At 35.0% G+C, this 22724-nt stretch overlaps 1 protein-coding gene across 4 annotated transcripts in view; it reads right to left on the bottom strand.

The window, feature by feature from the left end:
- ITGB3BP (integrin subunit beta 3 binding protein) overlaps positions 1-22724 on the bottom strand; it is a 74221-nt gene that overhangs the window by 17874 nt on the left and 33623 nt on the right. For all 4 annotated transcript variants that reach the window (XM_026454151.2, XM_026454150.2, XM_026454152.1 and 1 more), the window contains one exon: positions 12596-12665. In XM_026454151.2, the coding sequence (XP_026309936.1) occupies positions 12596-12665 (70 nt within the window). The remainder of the gene's footprint in view (positions 1-12595; positions 12666-22724) is intronic.

Below are 22724 nucleotides of genomic sequence, written 5' to 3'. Positions count from 1 at the left end.
TACCAGTTCAGGATTTTTCCTACCTTGGCCAGTTTCAATTCTTTCAATTATTTTCCATTCTTAGCTTCAAATTTAGTTTCATCATTTACTTTTTCTCTATTAAGTCCCTCAGATGTATTCTGAGGAGAGAACTAAAAGAACAAAGAGAAACTGTTATTAAATTGGTGCTTCTAATTCAGATTTATTGAGGCAGGTGTTAGCAAGCATTAACTCAGCTCCTGCTGTGTGCTGTGCCATCCTAGATGTGAAAGAATGAGAAGTAAAGGAGTAGAGCAAATGAAAAAAGAACCCAGTGATTTATAGATTCCCTAGGATGCAAGCCATGGTACCTACTGTACTGTGTAGGCATTGTGGATATATTGGAAGAAGAGTGAAAACCTGTAAAAGCCATGATAATGGCCTGAAAAAAATCTTGATTTCCCTCCTTTTTTGTAACTTCCAATTGTTTGATATATATCTTGCTTACCAGATTGTAAGTTCGATGAAGGCAAGGGTGGTATCTACCTTATTTACTTTTATAACCTGTGTTAACTAATAAGGTGCCTGCAGGTGTGGTAGGTACCCAGTAACTATTTGATGGATCAATGAACAGAAGAAAAAAGACCTGGTCCAGTGACCATCCATCCCTGGAGTCAAGTGAAGTATGCCCATCCTGCAGTTTTCTCTCTCTCTTTTTTTTTTTTAACTTTCTTCTCCTATTGTCTTATGTAGTCTCCATGATTCATCAGTTATATTGCTGACAAAGTTAATTAATTCAGTTCCCTAACCTTCCACCACATATGTCTTTCTCACAGGTAACCCAGGATGTCCCTATTTGTTTTCTTTGCTCCTAGCCTAAGCTGTGAGTACTATGGGGAAACAAACAAACAAACAAAGCCTCACAGTAGAATTGACAGTCAATATTAGAAGTATGATTTTGCTGAGCACCCAATGCTGCTTAACTCTCTATTTACTTAATTTAATGAATCTTCTTAATTACTGCTCAACATGACAGCCTAACCCAATGTCTACTTCCTCCATATTAAAACTCTTATATTTAGATTTCTGCCTTAGTATTTTTAATACAGTATTCTCAAAGGCCACAAATACACCCCAATTGATTCTATTACTAAAAGCTATTATCTCAAAGTTATTACCTCTAAGAAATTGTACTTTTATAAATCTCAAGACTTGTGCATTAAATGTACATAACAGGGATGAATTCCTTAGGTTCTTCTAAATCTTTACAATACTACAATTCATGCAGAAAAAGGTAAACAGGTCACTGAATCCCCATCTCCCTCGACCTAAACTGATAATTTTGGATGATAGCTGAATTATGAAAACAATGAAATATGTTGTTAACATTTTTTTAATGCTTTCTTAGTTTAAGGCACTATGCTTACTACTTTACAAACTATATCTTAATTTTCAACACAACTATCTGTGGGAAATATTTCCATTCTACAGCTATGAAAACTGAAGTACTAATAAATAATTTAATTATTCAGGGTTTTATAACAAGGGGCACAGTCAGGACTTGAACTCAGGTGTGTTTGACCTACTGTGTTCTCAACCATTATGTAATACTTCCAAAAGTGTAATTCAGTTACCACTGGCATCAGAATTCCTTGGTAAATGGTTAAAAATACAAATTCCTGCGCTGCATCCAAGAACTACTAACAGAGAAGGTCAGAAATACGCATTTCCAGGCAATTCTCATGCACATAAAAATTAATTAAAAGCTTTTTCATGAAGACTGGTCACAAAAAAACCTGGTCAATATAAATGAAATTGATATCCTTTGTCAAAAAAAAAAATTTCCCTGTCTTTAGGTCTATTCATTTCATTATATTCTTACAGGCTGTCTCAAGGAGCTTTTCTGCATTCCGTTCAGCTTACATTTTTTTTTTTAATTTCTTATTGTGATAAAATATATATAACAAGATTTGTCATTTTAAACATTTTTAAGTGTACAATTCAGTGACATTAATTACATTCACAATATTGTGCAACCATCACCACTATATCCAAAACTTTTCTATTACTATAAACAGAAACTGTATAACCATTAAGCGATAACTCCTCATGCTTCCCACCTCCAGTCTCTAGTAACCTTTAATCTCCTTTCTGTCTCTTTGAATTAGTCCATTCTAGATATTGTGTACAACTGGAATCTTACAATATTTGTCCTTATATGTGTCTGGCTTATTTCACTTAGCATAATGCTTTCAAGATTCTTCAATGTTGTAACATGTATCAGAAGTTCCTCCCTTTTCATGAATAAATAATATTCCACTGTATGTATATACCACACTTTGTTTAGCCATTCATTTGTTGATGAACATTTGGGTTGTTTCCTATCTTTTGGTTATTATGAATAATGATGGAATAAACACTGGTATATAAATATCTGAGTCACTGTTTTCAATTATTTTGGGCATATACCTAGGAGTGAAATTGCTTGGTCTTATGTTAATTATATGTTTAACTTTTTGAGAAAGTGCCAGACTGTTTTCCACAAGAGCTACAATGTACAAGGGTTTTAATTCTTCTATATCCTTGCCAATATTTGTTATTTTCCATTTTTATTGTTTGTTTAAATGGCCATCCTCGTAGATGTAAAATGTAAAATGTAAGGTCTCACTGTAGTTTTGATTCGCATTTCTTTAATGACTAATGATATTTAACATATTTTCATGTGCTTATTGGCAATTTGTATAACTTCTTTCAAGAAATATCTACTCAAGGCCAGGTGTGGTGGCTCACACCTGTAATCCCAGCAATTTGGGAGGCTGAGGCAGGCAGATCATGAGGTCAGGAGATCGAGACCACCCTGGCTAACACAGTGAAGCCCCATCTCTACTAAAAATACAAAAAAAAAAAAAAGGGTTTGCCAGACATGTTGGTGGGTGCCTGTAGTCCCAGCTATTCAGGAAGCTGAAGCAGGAGAATGGTGTGAACCCAGGAGGCGGAGCTTGCAGTAAGCCAAGATAGCACCACTGCACTCCAGCCTGGGCAACACAGTGAGACTCTGTCTCAAAACAAACAAACAAACAAACAAAAAACCAAAACAACAAAAAAGAAATATCTACTCAAGTCTTTGCCTATGTTTAAAGTTGGGCTGTCTTTTTTTCTTGTTGAGTTTTAGAAGTCCTTGATATACTCTGGACATTAAACCCTTATTAGATATATAATTTGAAAATATTTTCTCCCATTCTGTGCTGTGCCTTTTCACTTTCTTGATGGTGTACTCCGAAGCACAAGAGCTTTTACTTTTGATAAAGTCCAATTTATTTTTTCTTTTGTTCATTGTGCTTTTGGTGTTGTTATATAAGAATCTATCAACAAATTCAAGGTCATGAAGATTTATCATTATGTTTTCCTCTAAGATAGTTATAAATGGTTTTGGCCCTTATATTTAGGTCACTGATCTATTTTGAATTAATTTTTATATATGATTGAGGTAGGGATCCAATTCCATTCTTTTTTATAAGGAAATCCTATTTCCCAGCAATATTTATTGAAGATACTATTTTTTCTCCATTAAATAAACTTGGCATCCTTGTCAAAATTCAATTGGTCATAGATGTATGTGTGTGTTTTGGACACCCAATTCTATTCTATTTGTCTCTATGGCTACTGTTAGGCCAGTGCCATACTGTTTTGATTACTGTAGCTTTGCAGTATGTTTTGAAATCAGGAAATATGAGTCTTCCAACTTTGTCCTTTTTCAAGATTGTTTGGCTATTTAGGGTCTCTTGTAGTTTCATATGAATCTAAGGACAGGCTTTTCCATTTCTGCAAAAAATGCTGTTTAATCATTCTGCAAAAGAAATACAGGAATTACAGTGAATCTGTAGACTGCTTTGTGTAGTAGCATTAACATCTTAACAATATTAAATCTTCTTGCCCATGAATACAGAATATCTTCCCTTTTATTTAGATATTCTTTATTTTCTTTCAAAAATGAATTGTAGTTTCTAGTGTACAAGTTTTTTACCTCTTTGGTTAAATTTATTCCTGTGTATTTTATCCTTTCAGATCCTACTGCAATGGACTGCTTCCTTAATTTCCTTTTCAAATTCATTACAGGTATATGGAAACTGATTTTTGTGTGTTGATCTTATACCCTGAAACTTTTTTGACTCTAGTTATTAGCTCTAGTAGCTTCCTGTGCACTCTTGGGATTTTCTCTATAGAAAATCATCTCGTCTTCAAATAAAGATTTACCTTTTCCCTTCCAATTTAAATGTCTTTTATTTCTTTTTCTTGTCTAATTGCTCTGGCTAGAATTTCCAATACAATGTTGAATACCAGTGGTGAAAGCAGGTGTCCTTGTTTGGCTCCTGATCTTTAGGGGAAAGTTTTCAGTCTTCCATATCTAAAATTTTAAATTGTTGAAAATAATTCTCTTTTTAAGACTGGCTCTCCTCTTAGCCTTTGCTCACCTACAGAACAGGCATAATATGGAATATAGGCATATATCTTCATCCTAAGATTCTGATAAACATTTTCAACTAACTTATCCCTAGAGACCATCATTTGAGCAGTCAAGAGGAACTCAGAATACTGACCAGTGGTTGTCACAATTAAATTGTATATATAATGCAAAACAAAACAACAAACATTTTTTAAAAACCAGTTCTGGCATAACTCACTACTATTAAAAAGGTTTTATTTGGGTTAGTACAGAAATAAAAAAAAATACACATCTAAAAAAGTTACTCTTCTGCCTATAAGAGACAATGAGCTAGTGATTAAAAATAAGTCCTAGGCTGGGTGCAGTGGTTCATGCCTATAATCCCAGTACTTTGGAAGGCCAATGTGGGTGGATCACCTGAGGTTAGGAGTTTGAGACCAGCCTGGCCAACATGGTGAAACCCCCATCTCTACTAAAAATACAAAAACTAACAGGGCCTGGTAGTGGTGCACACTTATAATCCCAGCTATTTGGGAGGCTGAGGCAAGAAGAATCACTTGAACCCAAGAGGTGGAGGTTGCAGTGAGCCAAGATCATGCCATTGCACTGCAGCGTGGGCAACAAGAGTGAAACTCTGTCTCAAAAAAAGAAGAAAAAAAAAAAAAAAGGCCTATACAACAGGTGGGATCCTTGTGGTGATGGAACTGTTCTGTATCATGATTACAGTGGTAGATACAAGAACCTACACGTGATAAAATTGCATAGAACTAAATACACACACAAATGAGTTCATTGCAAAACAGGAAATATGAATAAGATCAGTGGATTGAGCCAATGTCAATTTCCTGGTTGTGATATTGCACTACAGTTTTATAAGATGTTATGTCGGGAACTAGGAAAACACTACACATGATGTCTCTGTTTTACTTCTCACAATGGCAAGTAAATCTACAATTATCTGAAAATAAAACTTACAGGACAGTCACCATTATTGCATTTTCATAGCAATGCCAGCTACAGCAGCAGCAAATTGCCAAGAGGAAGAAAAGCCAATCGCAGTAAATTATATATATTCCTTGCAAAACATAAAGGATATGGAAGTTCACATAAAATATTAATGTGTAGGTGATTTTTTTTTTTTTTTTTTTTTTTTTTTTTACAAATAGGCTTTATTGACATGCCATTAACCACTTGTTTTGTGAAGAAAAAAACATTTTTAAACCTAAAACATGGAACTGTATTTTCCTGTTGAGAGGATTCTTACATTTAAAATTCTCCAAATTGATCAATAGGAATTGATTTCAGGACGTATTCATCAGTAAAAAAAAGCAAAGTGAAAAGAGTACATACGGTGTGCCACCTTCTGTATAAAAAAAGTAAGAAAAAACAAAATGAAACTGCATAGGAAACTAATGAATAAGAAACTAATGAATTTGGTTACCCACAAGAAATAGGGAGAAGGAATGAGGGAGGGATTAATGCTACTCTGAGTATCCTTTTTTGGCAACAGTTTTGACTTTTAGGACCATATTAATGGCTTATCTCATTTTAAAAAGTCAAAAAGCATCAGAAAAAAGTAAAATTCACGATCAAGAAAATCTATTTCAAATGAATACTTCAAATGAAGAACTAATCCAAATAATTTTTGAAAAACAGTAATTTGACTATGTATCTTTAAGCACAAAAAACTGCAAACAAATCTTGAATGCTTTGCAGGTTTGCTTTTACCAGTGCTGTGAGCACGGGAATTCTGCAAGTATTTTGTGTGTGATGTAGGATTAAGCAAATGTGCAAATTTATTGCTGCTCTCAGGAGACAGAGATTCAGATTTGAGATGGGATAGAAATATGGAAAAGGGGAAGTCAAGGAAAAACCTTGTATCACTATGAACAGATGAATTTTTAAATGGCCAACCAGCAGAAGGTCAATTAATAAATACGGAAATGATGGAGTTAGAAAATTATGACTATGACTATGGCAATTATTATAGTAATAACTGACTCAGGCAAGAATCATCAATGTATGTTAAAACTACTGGGTGAAACATGACAAAGTACCTCGCCACAAAGTATTTATTAATTACAAAGGGAAAATGATTATTTTTTTTTTGAGACGGAGTCTCGCTCTGTTGCCCAGGCTGGAGTGTAGTGGCGCGATCTCGGCTCACTGCACGCTCCGCCTCTCGGGTTCATGCCATTCTCCTGCCTCAGCCTCCTGAGTAGCTGGGACTACAGGCGCCCGCCACCTCGCCAGGCTAGTTTTTCGTATTTTGTAGTAGAGACGGGGTTTCACCGTGTTAGCCAGGATGGTCTCAATCTCCTGACCTCGTGATCTGCCTGTCTTGGCCTCCCAAAGTGCTAGGATTACAGGTTTGAGCCACCATGCCCGGCCAAATGATTACTTTTATAGTATATAAACCTGCTGAACATCACTGTAATCAAATGATTAAAATTCATCAATAATAGGACAAAATATCTCTTGATGTAATTCAACATTCTTCTATATTTTTGCCCCAAAATACATAACATGAATAATGACAAAATATCAGGCAAATACAACTGAGGAATGATGTACAAAAAACAGTCTACACTATTTAAAAAATAGGAATTGATTTCAGGACGTATTCATCAGTAAAAAAAGCAAAGTGAAAAGTAAGAAAAAACAAAATGTTTTTTTTCTGACATTTCTGACAAAATGTCACTGTCAGAGAAGACAATAAAAGGTTAAAAACATTGTTCTAGATTGAAGGAAACTTTAAGAACTATTTTGTAATATGTGATCTCGGACTGAATCCTGGATCAAGAGAAAAGCTGCGATAAAGAACATTACCGGGAAAATTTGAATTTGGAGTATATACTAGGTAACAGTAATTATATCAATGTTAAATTTTCTGATTTTAATATTTTTTACTATGGTTAAATAATGCCCTTCTTAGGAAATACACACTGAAGGATTTAGCAGTAAAAAAGGATGTCTGCAACTTCTCAAATATTCAGAAAAATTTGAGTACCTATGTATGTTTGTGACTCTGGGGGAGTGTTAAGGAATTCTTTTTAATATTCTTGCAAATTTTCTATAAATTTTAAATTATTTACGAATCTAGAGTTTCAAAAATGTCTCTAAACTGTTAAAAGCTTACACAAGGTATTTATAGATATTTTACCCATGGAATTTTTTTCTTTTTTTTTCTTGATATTTTTCTGTCTCCCAGGCTGGAGCGCAATCTGCGGCACTAGAGTGATCCTCCCATCTCAGCTTCCTGAGTAGCTGGGACTACAAGCGTGCACCACCCAGGCCTGCTAATTAAAAAAAAATTTTTTTTGTAGAGATGGGATCTCCCTATATTGCTCAGGCTTGAACTTCTGAACTCAAGTGATCTGCTTGCCTTGACCTCCCAAAGTGCTGGGATTATAGGTGTGACTCACCACGCCCAGTCCAGTGAGAAATTTTGTTTGCAGTTCTTAAGCTTATTTTCTACTTCATAAATTTAAGAACTCTACTTCATAAATTTTGTGTTTTTAAGGGTCTCAAGATTTTGGTTTAAATAAACAAAACTATGTATTTGTAAAAATAATTTGAGTCATGTTTCCATCCAAATTTGTATTTTTATTGCATTTAACTTTTTTAAAATTTATTTTAATTAAAAAAAATTTTTTAAGATTGGAAACCATCAACTTGTATTGACAGCAATGATGACTTTTCTCTGTAGCCTATGAGAGTGGACGGAGTGGGCTGACCCAGGATGTTTTTATCTGTAGACTAACAATGACATACATACTTCTAAATAGCCAAATACTTTTTCCTAAAATGGAGCTGAAAGAATTCATAATGGTAACAAATTAGTGTTACAGATACATATTTTAATATGTAAAGGAGCTTTCTCCTTTTATGTGAACTTTAGTACTGTGAAGACAGAGGCAATTTTGTTTAGATTTACCCAGATACGTTTCATTCCTATGAAAAGCCTCTTGGCAATACGTTTATTCAGTTCTGAGAAATGGTGACATTTTGGAAACTGCTTTCAGAAACAGCAGTCACACATGTGGAACACTGGATTAAAATGAAAAATGCGGGCTCTATTTAAGCCCATATTTTTCTACATAGGATCACAACATAGGGTTAGGACATCCTCCCCCGACCCTACATATTTCTAAAGGAAAATCCAATTTTAGAAGTTTCTACTTGCCAAACTTAAAAAACCCAGTCACCTGAAAGTTAGCCAGTAGGGCATTGCCACCAACCCCAAATAAAGCTGTAGGTTTCATCACGTGCACCAGACAAATCTACAAGGCTAGTTTCAGTATTCCTCTTTTAAAGAATTTATTTTAAACCTATTATACCACACAGCATGTTTCAAACACTGACATATAACTCCCTAATAAGATAAAACAAAGGCAAAAAGGTTTATCTTATTAGAAACAAGATACACCATCACTTACAGTCTTCAAATATCACTGCACTTTAACTTTCATAATTTGACAAAGCATTCATGAAATAAGCTACAGACTAGTTCTAACAGACAAAAAATACCTTACCTGTAAGCAGACATGTGCCTGTCCTAAATTTTTTATTAGGTAAGAATTTTACAAACATTATTTATATTAGTGGTAAAGGAGAGTATTGCGCCTTCTCCAAGCTGCAAGGTGAGAACCACCAAGAGTGTGGTGGAACTTATGGCCCTTCCAAAGCCATTCACCTTCCACCTCCTGGGCTCAAATGATTCTCCTAACTCAACCGCCTATGTAGCTGGGTCCACAGGTGCACACTACCATGCTTGGCTAATTTTTTTATTTTTTGTAGAGATGGGGTCTCATTTTGTTGCCCAGGCTGGTCTCTTTAACTCCTTGCCTCAAGTGATCCTCCCTCCTTGGCCTCCCAGAGTCCTGGGATTACAGGCCAGTGATGGATATTGACTATTCACTAGCTTTTGGAAATAAGAAAATTTATTTAGAAACTTGTTTTGTAGTTTATAATCATTAACATTTAGTGTTCTCATAGAAATAGATTGGCTAAGAATATATTTAAAAAGCATCTTGCTTTCTAAATTACAGTTATTTTCTAGGGTTATTTTTTTCTTTTTTTGAGACAGGGTCTTGCTCTGTCACCCAGGCTACAGTGCATTAGCATGATCATCACTCACTGCAGCCTTGACCTCCTGGGCCCCAGTGATCCTCCCACCTCAGCCTCCCGAGTAGCTGGGACTACAGGCATGTACCACCACACCCAGCTACTAGGGAGGCTGAGGCAGGATAACAGCTTGAGCCCAGGAGGCAGAGGTTGCAGTGAGCCAAGATTGCATCATTGCACTCCAGCCTGGGTGACACAAGACTCTGTCTCAAAAAAAAAAAAAAAAAAAAAAAAATGTATCATTTTTTTTTTTTTTTTTTTTTTGAGACAGGGTCTCACTGTGTCACCCAGGCTGGCGTGCAGTGGCTATTTACAGGAGGGATCATAGTGTACTACAGCCCTGAACTCCTGGCCTCAAGCAATTTTCTTTCCTCAGTCTCCTGACAGAAATATATATATATATATTTTAGAGACAGAGTCTTGCTCTGTCACCCAGGCTATAGTACCGTGGCACGATATCAACTCACTGCAACCTCCCAACCCGGGTTCAAGTGATTCTCCTGCTTCAGCCTCCTGTGTAGCAGGGACCACAGGCGCCTGCCAGCACGCCCAGCTAATTTTTGTATTTTTAGTAGAGACAGGGAGAACTCTCAGCCTAAAGTGATCTGCCCGCCTTGGCCTCCCAAAGTGCTGGGATTACAGGTGTGAGCCACCACACCTGGCCCGTTATTTTTATATGTTGTAAAATGTCTCAACTCATACTTAAATTCACTAATTATAACACCAATTCATGGAGTGATATACTTAAATAATAGCTTTAGAAACAAATATGGAGATAAATTAATAAATTAAATAAACATAGGCAAATTCCTATGTGACTCATAACAATGGTTCTTGCTCTTCCCTTGCTCCTTGAAGCCCACTGCCATGGGAGCTATTGTTTTAAAAGTCTGAGCTCTAAATAAATTGATGGGTTTACAAGAAGAAAGAAGGAAAGACACTATTAAGTGGAGCTGATTCCGGGAGAAAAACAACAGGCTTGATTATCTGGTATCACTTTTGTCCAAAAACATTTCCTATTTTGCTGCCTATTTAGACTTTATGTAACTGCATCAGAAATTAATTCGGTTTAGCAGGCACCTGCTTTCAAATACGAGATTATCTGTGATTTATAAATTTTTACTTGCTACTTGCTTTCACTGTATATCCTTTTGTATAATTTGAACTTTTTCCTGTGTACATATATTTCTATGTTAAAAAACATTAAATAAGTTAAACAAAAAAGAATGCTTTCCTGTTAATATCCAGTTGAGATCAGTTCACTGAGGAAACAAAAGCTTTGATTAGGAGTAGGAAGATATAATTTACAACAAAAATATTTGTGGGGCAGAAAAGACTGAAACATGCAAATATTTGGAGCTGGAGGAGCAGCATGTCAAGGGAAAACAGCTACTAAAAGCAAATAATGGACAGATGTAGGAGATGCCAAACAATGAGGCTTCTTTGAAAAACTCTTCTCTTTGCTCCTAAAGTATTTTAAATGGCACTCAATTTCCACATCTTTTAATCTGGACTACTACCAAAACTATAGTTCAGCTATATTACAAAATAAATAGATCTGTACCCTGACTCAGGGCTGTAATCACAGATTATAACACTATTTGCATGGAAAATGCATTCTGAGTTCCATGTAAATGACTCCAAAAACATTTGTAAACATAACCCATTTCTAAATTGAGGAAGGTATATTAACTTACAGCATAAGATCATAAGCTCTCAGGCTGCATGCAGAATCTCACACCTGTAATCCCAGAATTTGGGGAGGCCTGGGTGAGTGGATTGCTTGAGCCCAGGGGTTTGATACTAGCTTGGGTAATATGGCGAAACTCCGTCTCTGCAAAAATACACAAAAATTTGTAGGGCGTGGTGGTGTGGACCTGTAGTCTCAGCTATGCAGGAGGCTGAGGTGGGAGGATTGCTTGAACCCAGGAGGTTGAGGCTGCACTGAATGGTGATCACACCATTGTGCTCCAGCCTGGGTAACAGAGTGAGACCTCAGGGCAAAACAAAAAAACAAACAAACAAACAAAAAAACATAAGCTCCCAATGGGGAGAAACTTCATTTTCCTTATCTTTACTCTTTATAGTGTCCACTGGTGTGGTACATAGAAGATACACTGAAATGGTAAATGAGCTAAACATATGCACTACTTTGAAAATTTAACCCCCGTTCTGCTTAATTCAATCCTTCCAGGAAGACGATACAAATACAGTTGTCCCTCAGTATCTGTGGAGAATTGGTTCCAGGACTCCCGCAGATACCAAAACCCATGGAGGCTCAAGTCTCCTATATAAAATGGTGTATTTGCATATAACCTATGCACATCCTCCCATATATTTTAATCATCTCTAGATTACTTATAATACCCAACACAATGTAAATGCTATATAAATAGCTGTTATACTGTATTGGTTTAGGAAATAATAACAAGAAAAGAAGTCTGTATATGTTCAGTACAGATGCAACCATTCATTTTTTTCTCAAAATATTTTCAATCTGTCATTGGTTGAATCCATAAATGTGTAATACACACATATGGAGAGCCATCTGTATTCTTTCCAGGCTTTTCCTACGTAGACAGTGGCTTTCTGCAGATAATGTCCTCATTCAAAGGAACCACCGACAGGACAATATGAAAATGATTGGTTGCTGGCCTGTAGGCCTTCCAGGTTCCTCTAGATCTCTCTCTGCTGGCTTCACTGTTTCTAGTTCCATCCTGAACCAGCTATTTGTTAGACAATTTGTTCCTAAACCACGTATTACTTCTCCATCCATGTAAATCTGAAGTAAGTGTCTTACTCTATTTTACCCTGAGCTGGTCTATTATGCATATGCTGGGAGAACTGGGCTCAATGAGTATTAAAATTAAGGCATCATATATAACCATTATAGAATATCACAAACCACATCACAACTAAGGTATTTTACTTATTTAAGAGACAATATTTCAGGTCAGGTATAAACTATTAATTTCTACAAATAAATTCTTTTAAATGGTCACTTTAACAAATATGAACATCTTCCTGCAAGATACACATATGTAATTTCAAAAATAACAAACTTACTCATCATTGTCTTTTGTTGTCGATTCTTTGCTTTCAGTTAAACTGGGGTGATTCAATTTTTTTCTCTTTTCTATATATGTGTAATAAAGAAAAGGACATAAAGTTAAAGGAGAAATCATCAAAATTTAAATAGAATTTAGACTGTCAAATTTTAAATAGAAAGTAAAAAGGTGGACAAATGGAAGGGAGGTGGGAAAAGAAACAGTATCCTATTTTGTTTTTTTTTTTTTCCATTTCCTATTTGCCTAATTTCTTATTCACAATACCACATAAGAAAAAATAATCTTTTGAATAAAATTTCCATTGAAGGTTGGTATATTAAAGAGAAATCCAATATGATTCCATAATTAGGTTGAAATGCATTAGTAAACTTTATTAGATAAAGGATACTTTCATCAAAGATTTTAATCAATGATACTATATTAAGGCTTCCAGTTTGCATTATTCCACCTCTATTTTTTTTCTCAAGTTAACAACAAGGGATTGGTGATACTGATACTCAGAAAATAGTTAAGTTCCTCGTAGTATCATTGTAAAATAAATTTGATTTTAGGGGTAAAAGTACCTTTTAATTTTATTTTTAAATTGACACTAAATATTTATAGTGTATAACATATTCTGAAATATGTATATATTGTAAAATGGCTAAACCAAACTAGTTAACATATCTATTACCTTACATACTTACCATTTTTTTGTGGTATGAACACTGAAAGTCTACTTTCTTAGCAATTTTCAACTATGTAATATGTTGCTATCAATTATAGTCAATTATATAATAATTGAACTTGTTCCTCCTGTCTAGCTGAAATTTTTTATCATTTGGTCAACATGTTCCCAATCACTCAGCCCTCCCGACCAGCAGACCCTGGTAACCACCATTCTATTTTCTGTTCTATGATTTTGACTTTCTTAGATCCCACTTATAAGTGAGATCATGTGATATTTGTCTTTCTGTGCCTGGCTTACTTCCCTTAGCATAATATCCTCCAGGTTCATTCATGTTGTCCCAAGTGGCAGGATTTCCCTCTTTTTAAACGTTAAGAGAATTCCATTGAGTATATATACCCTATTTTCTTTATCCATTCATCTGTTCACGGGCACTTAGGTTGATTTAGTATCTTAGCTATTGTGAATAATGGTGCAATGAACATGGGAGTCCAGATATTTCTTTTGACATACTGATTTAATATCCTTTGAATATACACCCAGTAGTGGGACTGCTGGGTCATATGGTAATTTTATTTAAATTTTTTGAGGACCTGAATCTTTAAATGTGTATTTAGTAAATCCTTGGAAAGATCTAAGTATATCATTCATTATTTATTTAAGATAACAAGCTGGGCGCAGTGGCTCACGCCTGTAATCCCAGCGCTTTGGGAGGCCGAGGCAGGTGGATCACAAGGTCAGGAGATTGAGACTATCCTGGCTAACTCGGTGAAACCCCGTCTCTACCAAAAACACAAAAAATTAGCCGGGCACGGTGGCAGGCGCCTGTAGTCCCAGCTACTCGGGAGGCTGAGGCAGGAGAATGGCGTGAACCCTGGAGGCGGAGCTTGCAGTGAGCTAAGATCCGGCCACTGCACTCCAGCCTGGGCGACAGAGCAAGACTCCATCTCAAAAAAAAAAAAAAAGATAACAATAAAATAAATAAATGGTTACATTCCATTTAAAATGCCATATAATTATCCAAGGTCATGGCTTATCTAAACTTTTACAAGTTTCACAAATTGACAGAGGCACACGTGAAGACATAGGATGTAACTAAGTCATAATCCTTCATATGCCCACTGGGTTGAAATGTAAGTTTGTTTGATTTTATAGCTCTAGTAGAACATAATGTTTGTACTTATCAATGGTTAAGCAGATAATTGTTTTATGAGCTATTTAGTTGTTTGTTCTAGAGTACTTTATACTACCATATACACCAAGTACTTTAAACACATTTGATATATAATTAGCAAGTATTTGAGGATACATATTGGTACAGTTAAGATTTTCAGTGCCTTGCATATACTGGCTTTTGATGTTTACTGAATGAATAAACAAGCAAATGAATGAATAACCCAAACTGTTGACCACTAAAAAAAAACAGTCAAAAGAAACTCAATTTCATTGAGTCCACTGGTTCAGAAGTCGATTAATAATAACTCCTCTCACTGTTACTTTGAACCTATGTCTTCCTCAAAAACAACAACAACAAAAACCTATCATAATTATTACCCCAAAATAGTCTCTAATGGCAAAAGGAGAAAAAAGTTATAATTTAGAAATTTTGTTAAAGCACTAGTTATTTCTCTTGTTTATGAACTATGCCTTATTTGACAAGTCAGTATCCTTGTTTCAAACAGAATAAATTAATATGGTTAAAAATGTAGTAAAGAATGTAAGGGGAAAAGAATAACAATATTTTGTGATTTTAGAGAGTTTTGCAGTAATAAATTAAAATCTGTCTCTGAAAAGAAGTTAAGCTGAAAATGAATGTTTTGTGGAAAACCACAAATGAAAACCCAAATGTACCTTATATCGTTATTTCAGAAAATCTTTGCCTAAAGGTCAATACTAATTTCCTGAATTTTGTACTATGCTGTTTGCATTCAGTAAGGCTCCAAAATTAAGTATTAAAATTACTTTGCTCCTTTAACTTGTAATTCGTTTTCACATTTCAGCACTAATAGCAAAAAATGTCAGGTAAGAAATAGTAAAGAATGTTATCTGAATTTTCACTAGGTATTCAATGCCTTTCTAAATATTTTTATTATAAAAGAACTAGTCAAATATCTCACCCTGTAAAAATGTGCATCAATAGTATTAACCTCAGTCTTCTCATGGAAGGATTTATGATTTTCAGTAATTTTCAGCTGTTAAATATGAAGAATTTTAATATTTCTAAGAGTAATACTTAGATCAGTCATTAGACTGTTGAGTAATACAACATATTGAGTAGTAAATGAGTTTTCCAGTTACTTAATACATTCCTTTATTTCATTCCATCCTATTAAAAAAAAGTAAGCACAATGAATATATACAAAAGGACTGTGGAATCTATATGGTATTTTTCTTGTGAGATTATATGTAAAAGTGAGCAAACACTTGTGTATTTGACTCTCTTCAAGTGTAGTTTCACAAAACATTGGTGATAAATGTACCATCACTGAATCTGAATTAGATTCAGAATTGTATTTGAGCTTTTTGGTAAGGCTCCAGGGAGCTCTTTCCCTAACAAATGAAGCTAGCTTTCAACAAATTGTTCACACTTGGAAGCACAATCAATAGTGATGACAATGGCTAACACTTACATGGTATTAATTAGGGCCAGGCATTGCTTTAAATATGTTACATATGATATCTAATTAACTTGCACAACTCTGACATAGTCACTCTTGTTCCCATTTTACAGATGAGAAAATAGAAGTACAGAATGGTTACATAACTTATCCCAGTCCATAAAGTTAGTGAGTGAGGACTGAAACCCAGACATTTAGCTGAAGACTATGCTCTTAACCATGATGCAATGCTTATTCATAGACTAATGTAGGCTGGGCACAGTGGCTCATGCCTGTAATCCTAGCACTTTGGGAGGCTGAGGTGGGTGGATTGCCTGAGCTCAGGAGTTTGAGACCAGCCTGGGCAACGTGGTGAAACCCTGTCTCTACTAAAATACAAAAAATTACCTGGGCACGGCAGTCTGTGCCTATAATCCCAGCTACTTGGGAAGCTGAGACAGGACAATCACTTGAACCTGGGAGGCAGAGGTTGTAGTGAGCCGAGATTACACTACTGCACTCCAGCCTGCGTGACAGAATGAGACTCCATCTCAAAAAAAAAAAAAAAAAAAATTAATGTAAAGTCCAAACAGGTTTAGGCTGGTATCATGCGCTTATAGGTACCCTTACTTTATAGCTGATAAATATTATAGGCAATCATTTTGGTCTCAAACAAAAAGTTAAGAGTTGGGAAAACCTTGATCCACAGAGATTTAAGTGATTTGTCTAAGGTGGTCAAACAAAAGTTAGTAACTTCTTTCTGAAAAGGTTACTTGCATGTAGATCAAGTTGAGGCCTGCAGGCAAAGAGGTGAATGAGATACTGATACAGTCCTGCTATTCTTTTAATAAGCCAAATTAATATTAATAAACTAGAATGGTAGGTAAATAACCTCTTTAGAGGATCAACTCATGAAAAATAACAATATTAATTTTTTTTTTTTTTTGAGACAGAGTCTCACTTCGCCAGCCCAGCCTGGAGAGCAGTGGTGCCATCTCTGCTCACTGCAACCCCTGCCTCCCAGGTTCAAGTGATTCTCCTGCCTTAGCCTCCCGAGTAGCTGGGACTACAGGCATGCACCACCACGCCTGGCTAATTTTTGTATTTTTAGTAGAGACTGGGTTTCGCCATGTTGGCCAGGCTAATCTTGAACTCCTGACCTTAGGTGATTTGCCCACCTCAGCCCCTCAAAGTGCTCGGATTACAGGAGTGAGCCACTGCACATGGCTGAATGGTTCTTTTTCACTCAAAATGAAAACACCTTTATTAAGTCGCATAGATAGAAATGTAATAACATTCTTAAAATATTACTTACACTATTGAATGGAAGGTTATCGCTGAGAAAATGGAAATAACTTTTTATCTACTAAAACAGTAATATTTGGGAAGCAGTAACAAAAATACAGGTTTTTTTTACATCTTTCATTCAGATTACTTTGTGTTGACTGGGTACTTGACAGTCTGGTAACTGACCTTAGTGTTATTCTTAGAAATATTAAAACTTGTCATATTTAAAAGCTGAAAAGTATTTAAAAGTCTAAGAAAGTCTAAGTCCTTCCATGAAAATATTGAGATTAATATTATTGATCTACATTTTACAGGGCAAGATATTTGACTAGTTCTTTTACAATAAAAATGTTTAGCATTTGGCCCACATCTCAGATTGCTCACCACAGATTTAAGGAGATAGTATGGTAGTTTATCAGCTCCTTTACATATTGTTTGTTCCTTCTGCTACTTGAAAAAAAATCAGTCTTGCCAGAGGGCTACCATTTCATTAGACTTTTCAGAGAACCAGCTTTTGATTTGTTGCTTATTGTCCTATTTTCAATTTATAATTTCTCTTCATATCATTATTTCCTTTCTGGTTTGGGGGGTTCATTCTGTTGTTCCTTTTCAGTCATTCTGAGTTGAATGCTTGACTCAATAGTTTTCAATCATTCTTCCTTTTTAAATACAGTCATGAGCAGTATAACACTTTGGTCAGTGACAAACCACATACATGGCAATGGTCCCATAAGATTATAACACCATATTTCTACTGTACCTTTTCTACTCAGATATGTTTAAATATACCAATACCATTATGTTTTGATTGCCTATGGTATTCAGTACAGTCCACTGTATAGGTTTGCAGCCTAGGAACAGGCTATACCATATAGCATAAATGTGTAGTAGGCTATGCCATCTAGGTTTGTGTAAGTACAATCTATGATGTTCATACAATAACAAAATCACTGAACAATGCCTTTCTCAGAAGGTATCCCCATTGTTAAGTGACACACGACTGTATATGCATTTGTAAGTACAGTTGGCCCTCTGTATTAGTGGGTTCCACATCTGTGGATTCAACCAACCATGGATCAAAAATATTTTGTTTAAAAAAAGGATGGTTGCATCTGTACTGAACATATACAGACTTTTCCTTGTCATAATTCCCTAAACAATACAGTATAACAACTATTTCCATAGCACTTACATTGTATTAGGTATATAAGTAATCTTGAGATAATTAAAGTATATAGGAGGGTGTATTGGTTATATGCAAATACTATACTATTTTCTACAAGGGACTTGAGGGTCTGTGGATCTTGGAAACTGAGTGGGATCCAGGAACCAATTCCCCAGATATGAAGGAAGGACTGCATAAAGCTTCCACCAAGAACTGCTTTAGTATAATGTACATACAAATTTCTCCTCTAAGTGCTGACATGTTTTCATTAGCATTTAATTCTAAATATTTTATACTTTCCATTGTAATTTTTCTGATCAATGAATTATTTAGAAGTTTCTTGGTTTCCAAACATACAGGTTAAAATTTTTGGAGGGCTGCCTTTTCATTATTGATTCCTAATTGTATGAAATTTTAGTCAGAGAGTGTGAGCTGTATGTAATTTTTAATACAGTGAGACTTCCTCTGTAACTCCAAGCTGGTTACATTTTTGTGAACGTTCCATGTGTGCTTTATTATATGTTGGGTATTTTTCTGACCACAGCTTGTTAGATAAGCTTGCTAATTATGGTACAACTTGCCTATATCCTTCCTTTTTAACCTCTTCATCAGTTTCTGAAAGAGATAGTTTAAAATCTCCTACAATGACTGTGGATTTATCAGTTTCTCCCTTGTTATCCTGTCATATTTCATCATGTTTTGAGTTTTTTAGATGCACATATGGCTCAGGATCCTTTTATTTTTGTAGTGGTGAATCTTTCTCTATCTCTTATGAAAAGAGCCCCATTATCTTCAATAAAGGCTTTTAGGCATAAAGTCTATTTCAGCCTATCTATTTTTGTATCAACTACTAGCTTTTTGAAAAAAGCTAGTATTTGCTTTGCTTTCTTTTTCTATTCCTTCAGATTTAATTGTCTTATGTCTTTTCTTAAAGTCTAATTAATTAAAATGGCTATTAATTAAAATGGCTAAAATATGTATGGAACATATACTATTAATGTATGTCAAGTACCACTCTAAGTGCTTTCTGTGTATTGATTCATTTAATCCTCAAAATTCTGAGGTAGGAATTACTATCTTCCCCATTTTGCAGGCAAGAAAACAAAAAACACAATGAAGTCAAGTGATAGGTATCTCATCATTTGCCTGAAAATACAAGGACCTTAATGAGTTAATTGGTACAGCACACCAACATGGCACATGTACACATATGTAACAAACCTGCACCTTATGCACATGTACCCTAGAACTTAAAGTATAAACAAACAAAAAAAACCACATCGTAACTCTTATCTGTTGCCTCCTTATCTTCCATGCTAGCGTGGTCTATTATTTGTTTTTCACCCGCTCTCCAATTGTTTGACTTTTGCTTTATAGTCAGCAAAACTTGTAATTAGATTAACATGTTTGCTGATTCACTTTTTCATCATTGCTTTTTGCAATTCCACTCCTTTATCTGAGGTTCACTTTACCTCTTGGAGAAATAACTTATTTTGTGGTTATTTTACTGAGAATCTGTGAGTGGCAAACTCTCTGAGACTGTCTGAAAATATCTTTATTTCATTCTCACTTCCTGGATAAAAACTCAACTGTGATTCCTAATTGATACTATTATTGCATTTTCTGCTGGAGTCTACTGATACAAATAAGAAGTTTATCAGTCTGTTATTCTCTTGTAGGTACTATCTTTTCTCTGGTTGCCCTTAGAATTTTGTCTTTGATGTTCTACATACAGTTTTATCATGAAATAACTAGATGTGGATCTGTTTTACTTTATTCTGCGCAGAGTTAGCATGCTACTCTAATTTGCACATTCTTATCTTTCCTTAATTATGAAAAACTGATAGTCCTTATATCTTAGAATACTGCCTACGGCCCATTCTCTGTATTTCCTCCTTGTAGAACTCCAACTTGGCAGATGTTGGAGAGTCTTATTCTGCCTATCATTTCTCTTATTATCACATTTTCCTTTTATCTCTCTGTGCTGTTATATTGTTATAGTCTGAGTGATTTTTACAGATCTATTGTCCAGTTAACAAGTACTCTCTGACTATGCAAATTTGTTTATTCTTCTACTTTCATTATTAAATAACGAGTCTGAAGTGTTCATGGGAGTAAAGGGGAAAAATTTACTCTTTCTTCTTTTCTAAAATGCATACAATTGACCCTTGAGCAACTCGAGGGTTAGGAGTGCCAACCCCCCATGTAGTCAAAAATCCAAGTATAACTCTTGACTCCCCAAAAACTTAACTACCTATAGCGTACTGTTGGCCAGATGCCACAAAGTCAATTAATACATATTTTGTGTGTTACATGTATTATACTGTGTATTCTTACAATAAAGAGAAAAAAGTTATTAAGAAAATCGTAAGATAAAATATTTACAGTATTGTAAAGTATTAATCAATACCATAAGTTTGTCATCTGTTTACAAGATGAACTGTCAGAAACGGTAGGAACTACAGCTGCAGACCTTAATCTACGGTACATATCAAGCAATTCAACTTTTTCTTGTAATGTCATGATTTTTCTCTGCTCAATGGGAGCACTTCCAGCATCACTAGTGGCACTTTATGTGGGTTTCACGGTGTTATTCAAGGTTTCCAGCATAGCCCTAAATATGATGAAAAATATACGAGAACCATGAGATCACTTTTTATTGCAATATACAATTTACTTGAGAGACACACTGCTTGTGCAGAGATTATCAGCATCACATGGTATGTCAAGCAGATACTTGCAACACTTGAGCTCACTAAAACAGCAACAGGAGGTAGCTATGAAATTATTACAGTAGTACAGTATGTACTAGAGTTAATTTTATGCAGTTATGATTTAATACTGCATCTTTATATTAATTTACATTTCTCTCAACTGCAAATGGGACTGTGTAGGGTCTAAGTGTTTGTATGCATTAATTTTGATAAATTTTATTTTTTTATAATAAATTTGTGTATGTTTTATGGTAAATGATAGACTAGTAGTTACAAATATTTTATGCATCCATGGCAAATCTAACTTTCTTTTTTTATATTTATAGTCTATAAAGTTTGTCTGCAGGGTTTTACAAAGTTGTCACAAAACTCCAAAAAATTTTCCAGTATGTTTATTCTAAAACAATCTTCATATAAGTGGACCTGTGTAGTTCAAACCCATGTTGTTCAACGGTTAACTGTAATAGTATGGAGAAACTTGCTACGGGTTGGAGGAGGGCAGCAATATAATAATGTACATACACATTAAGAAATATATAAATGATATACAACATATACACATACATATAGAGTTACGTGTCACTTAACTATGGACATACATTCTGAGAAATGCATCATGAGGTGATCTCATTGTTGTGCAAACATCATAGGTACACTTATACAAACCTCCATTGTATAATCTAGCACACACCTAGTGTAGAGCCTATTGCTCCTAGTCTACAAACCTGCACAGCATATTACTGTACTGAACACTGTAGGCAATTGTAACATATTGTAAGTATTTATCTAAACATACCTAAACATAAAAACGCACAGTAAAATACAGTATTATAATCTTACAGGACCATCATTGTATGTGGTCAGTTGTTGAACAAAACATCATTATGCAGTACATAACCCTATCATGTACTATACATAACTGTACATGCTACGCTTTTATACAACTAGCAGTGAACTAGGTTTGTTTACACTGGCATCACCACAAAAATGTGAGTAACGTGTTGTGCTACAATGTTATGATGGCTACTGGGCCACTAAACAATAGGAATTTTTCAGCTCCATTATAATCTTGGGGGACCCCGATGTATATACATAGTTTGTCACTGACTGAAACGTTATTATGTGCTGCATGAACGTATCTGTTAAATGTATAAACTAAAGAGCTGAAACACATCCCATATTTGGCCAATGTAGAATCTATGTAGAAGGAAGACATAGAACCAAATTTTTCATCCTTTTATAACTACAAATGCATTTAAATATAACATTAAGTCTTCTGTTCGCACAGTACATGGTTCAAATGTACATAGAAAGTACATATAAATATCTGGAGAAGGAGTATTCCAGGTGAAGAGAACTGCAAGACCCCGTGGCAAGAAGGGGCTTAGCATGACTGACAAATAGCAAGAAGGTAAGAGTGGCTAAAGTAGTGTAAAAAAAGGGTAGAAAATGAGGCAGACGAGGTGTTTGGGAATTAGATGGACATATGGCCTTCCATGTCATGGTAAGGTTTTGGATCTCATCATAAGTGTGATGGGAAGTGAGTAGCACCTAAAAAGTCCTTGAAAATGTTATTTAAATTTTATATTATGTTTTGTATAATATTTTTAAAGTGGGATTTGTTAAGAGATTATGACCTCATTTAGAATTTAAATGACTTCATAAGTCATATTTTCTCATTTATTTTGAACTAAGTT

This window comes from Piliocolobus tephrosceles, chromosome 1 (genome assembly GCF_002776525.5).
Source record: "Piliocolobus tephrosceles isolate RC106 chromosome 1, ASM277652v3, whole genome shotgun sequence".
NCBI lineage: Eukaryota > Metazoa > Chordata > Mammalia > Primates > Cercopithecidae > Piliocolobus > Piliocolobus tephrosceles.
The sequence above is the reverse complement of the archived record's forward strand: the minus strand, read 5'-3'. Positions and strand labels throughout refer to the sequence as shown.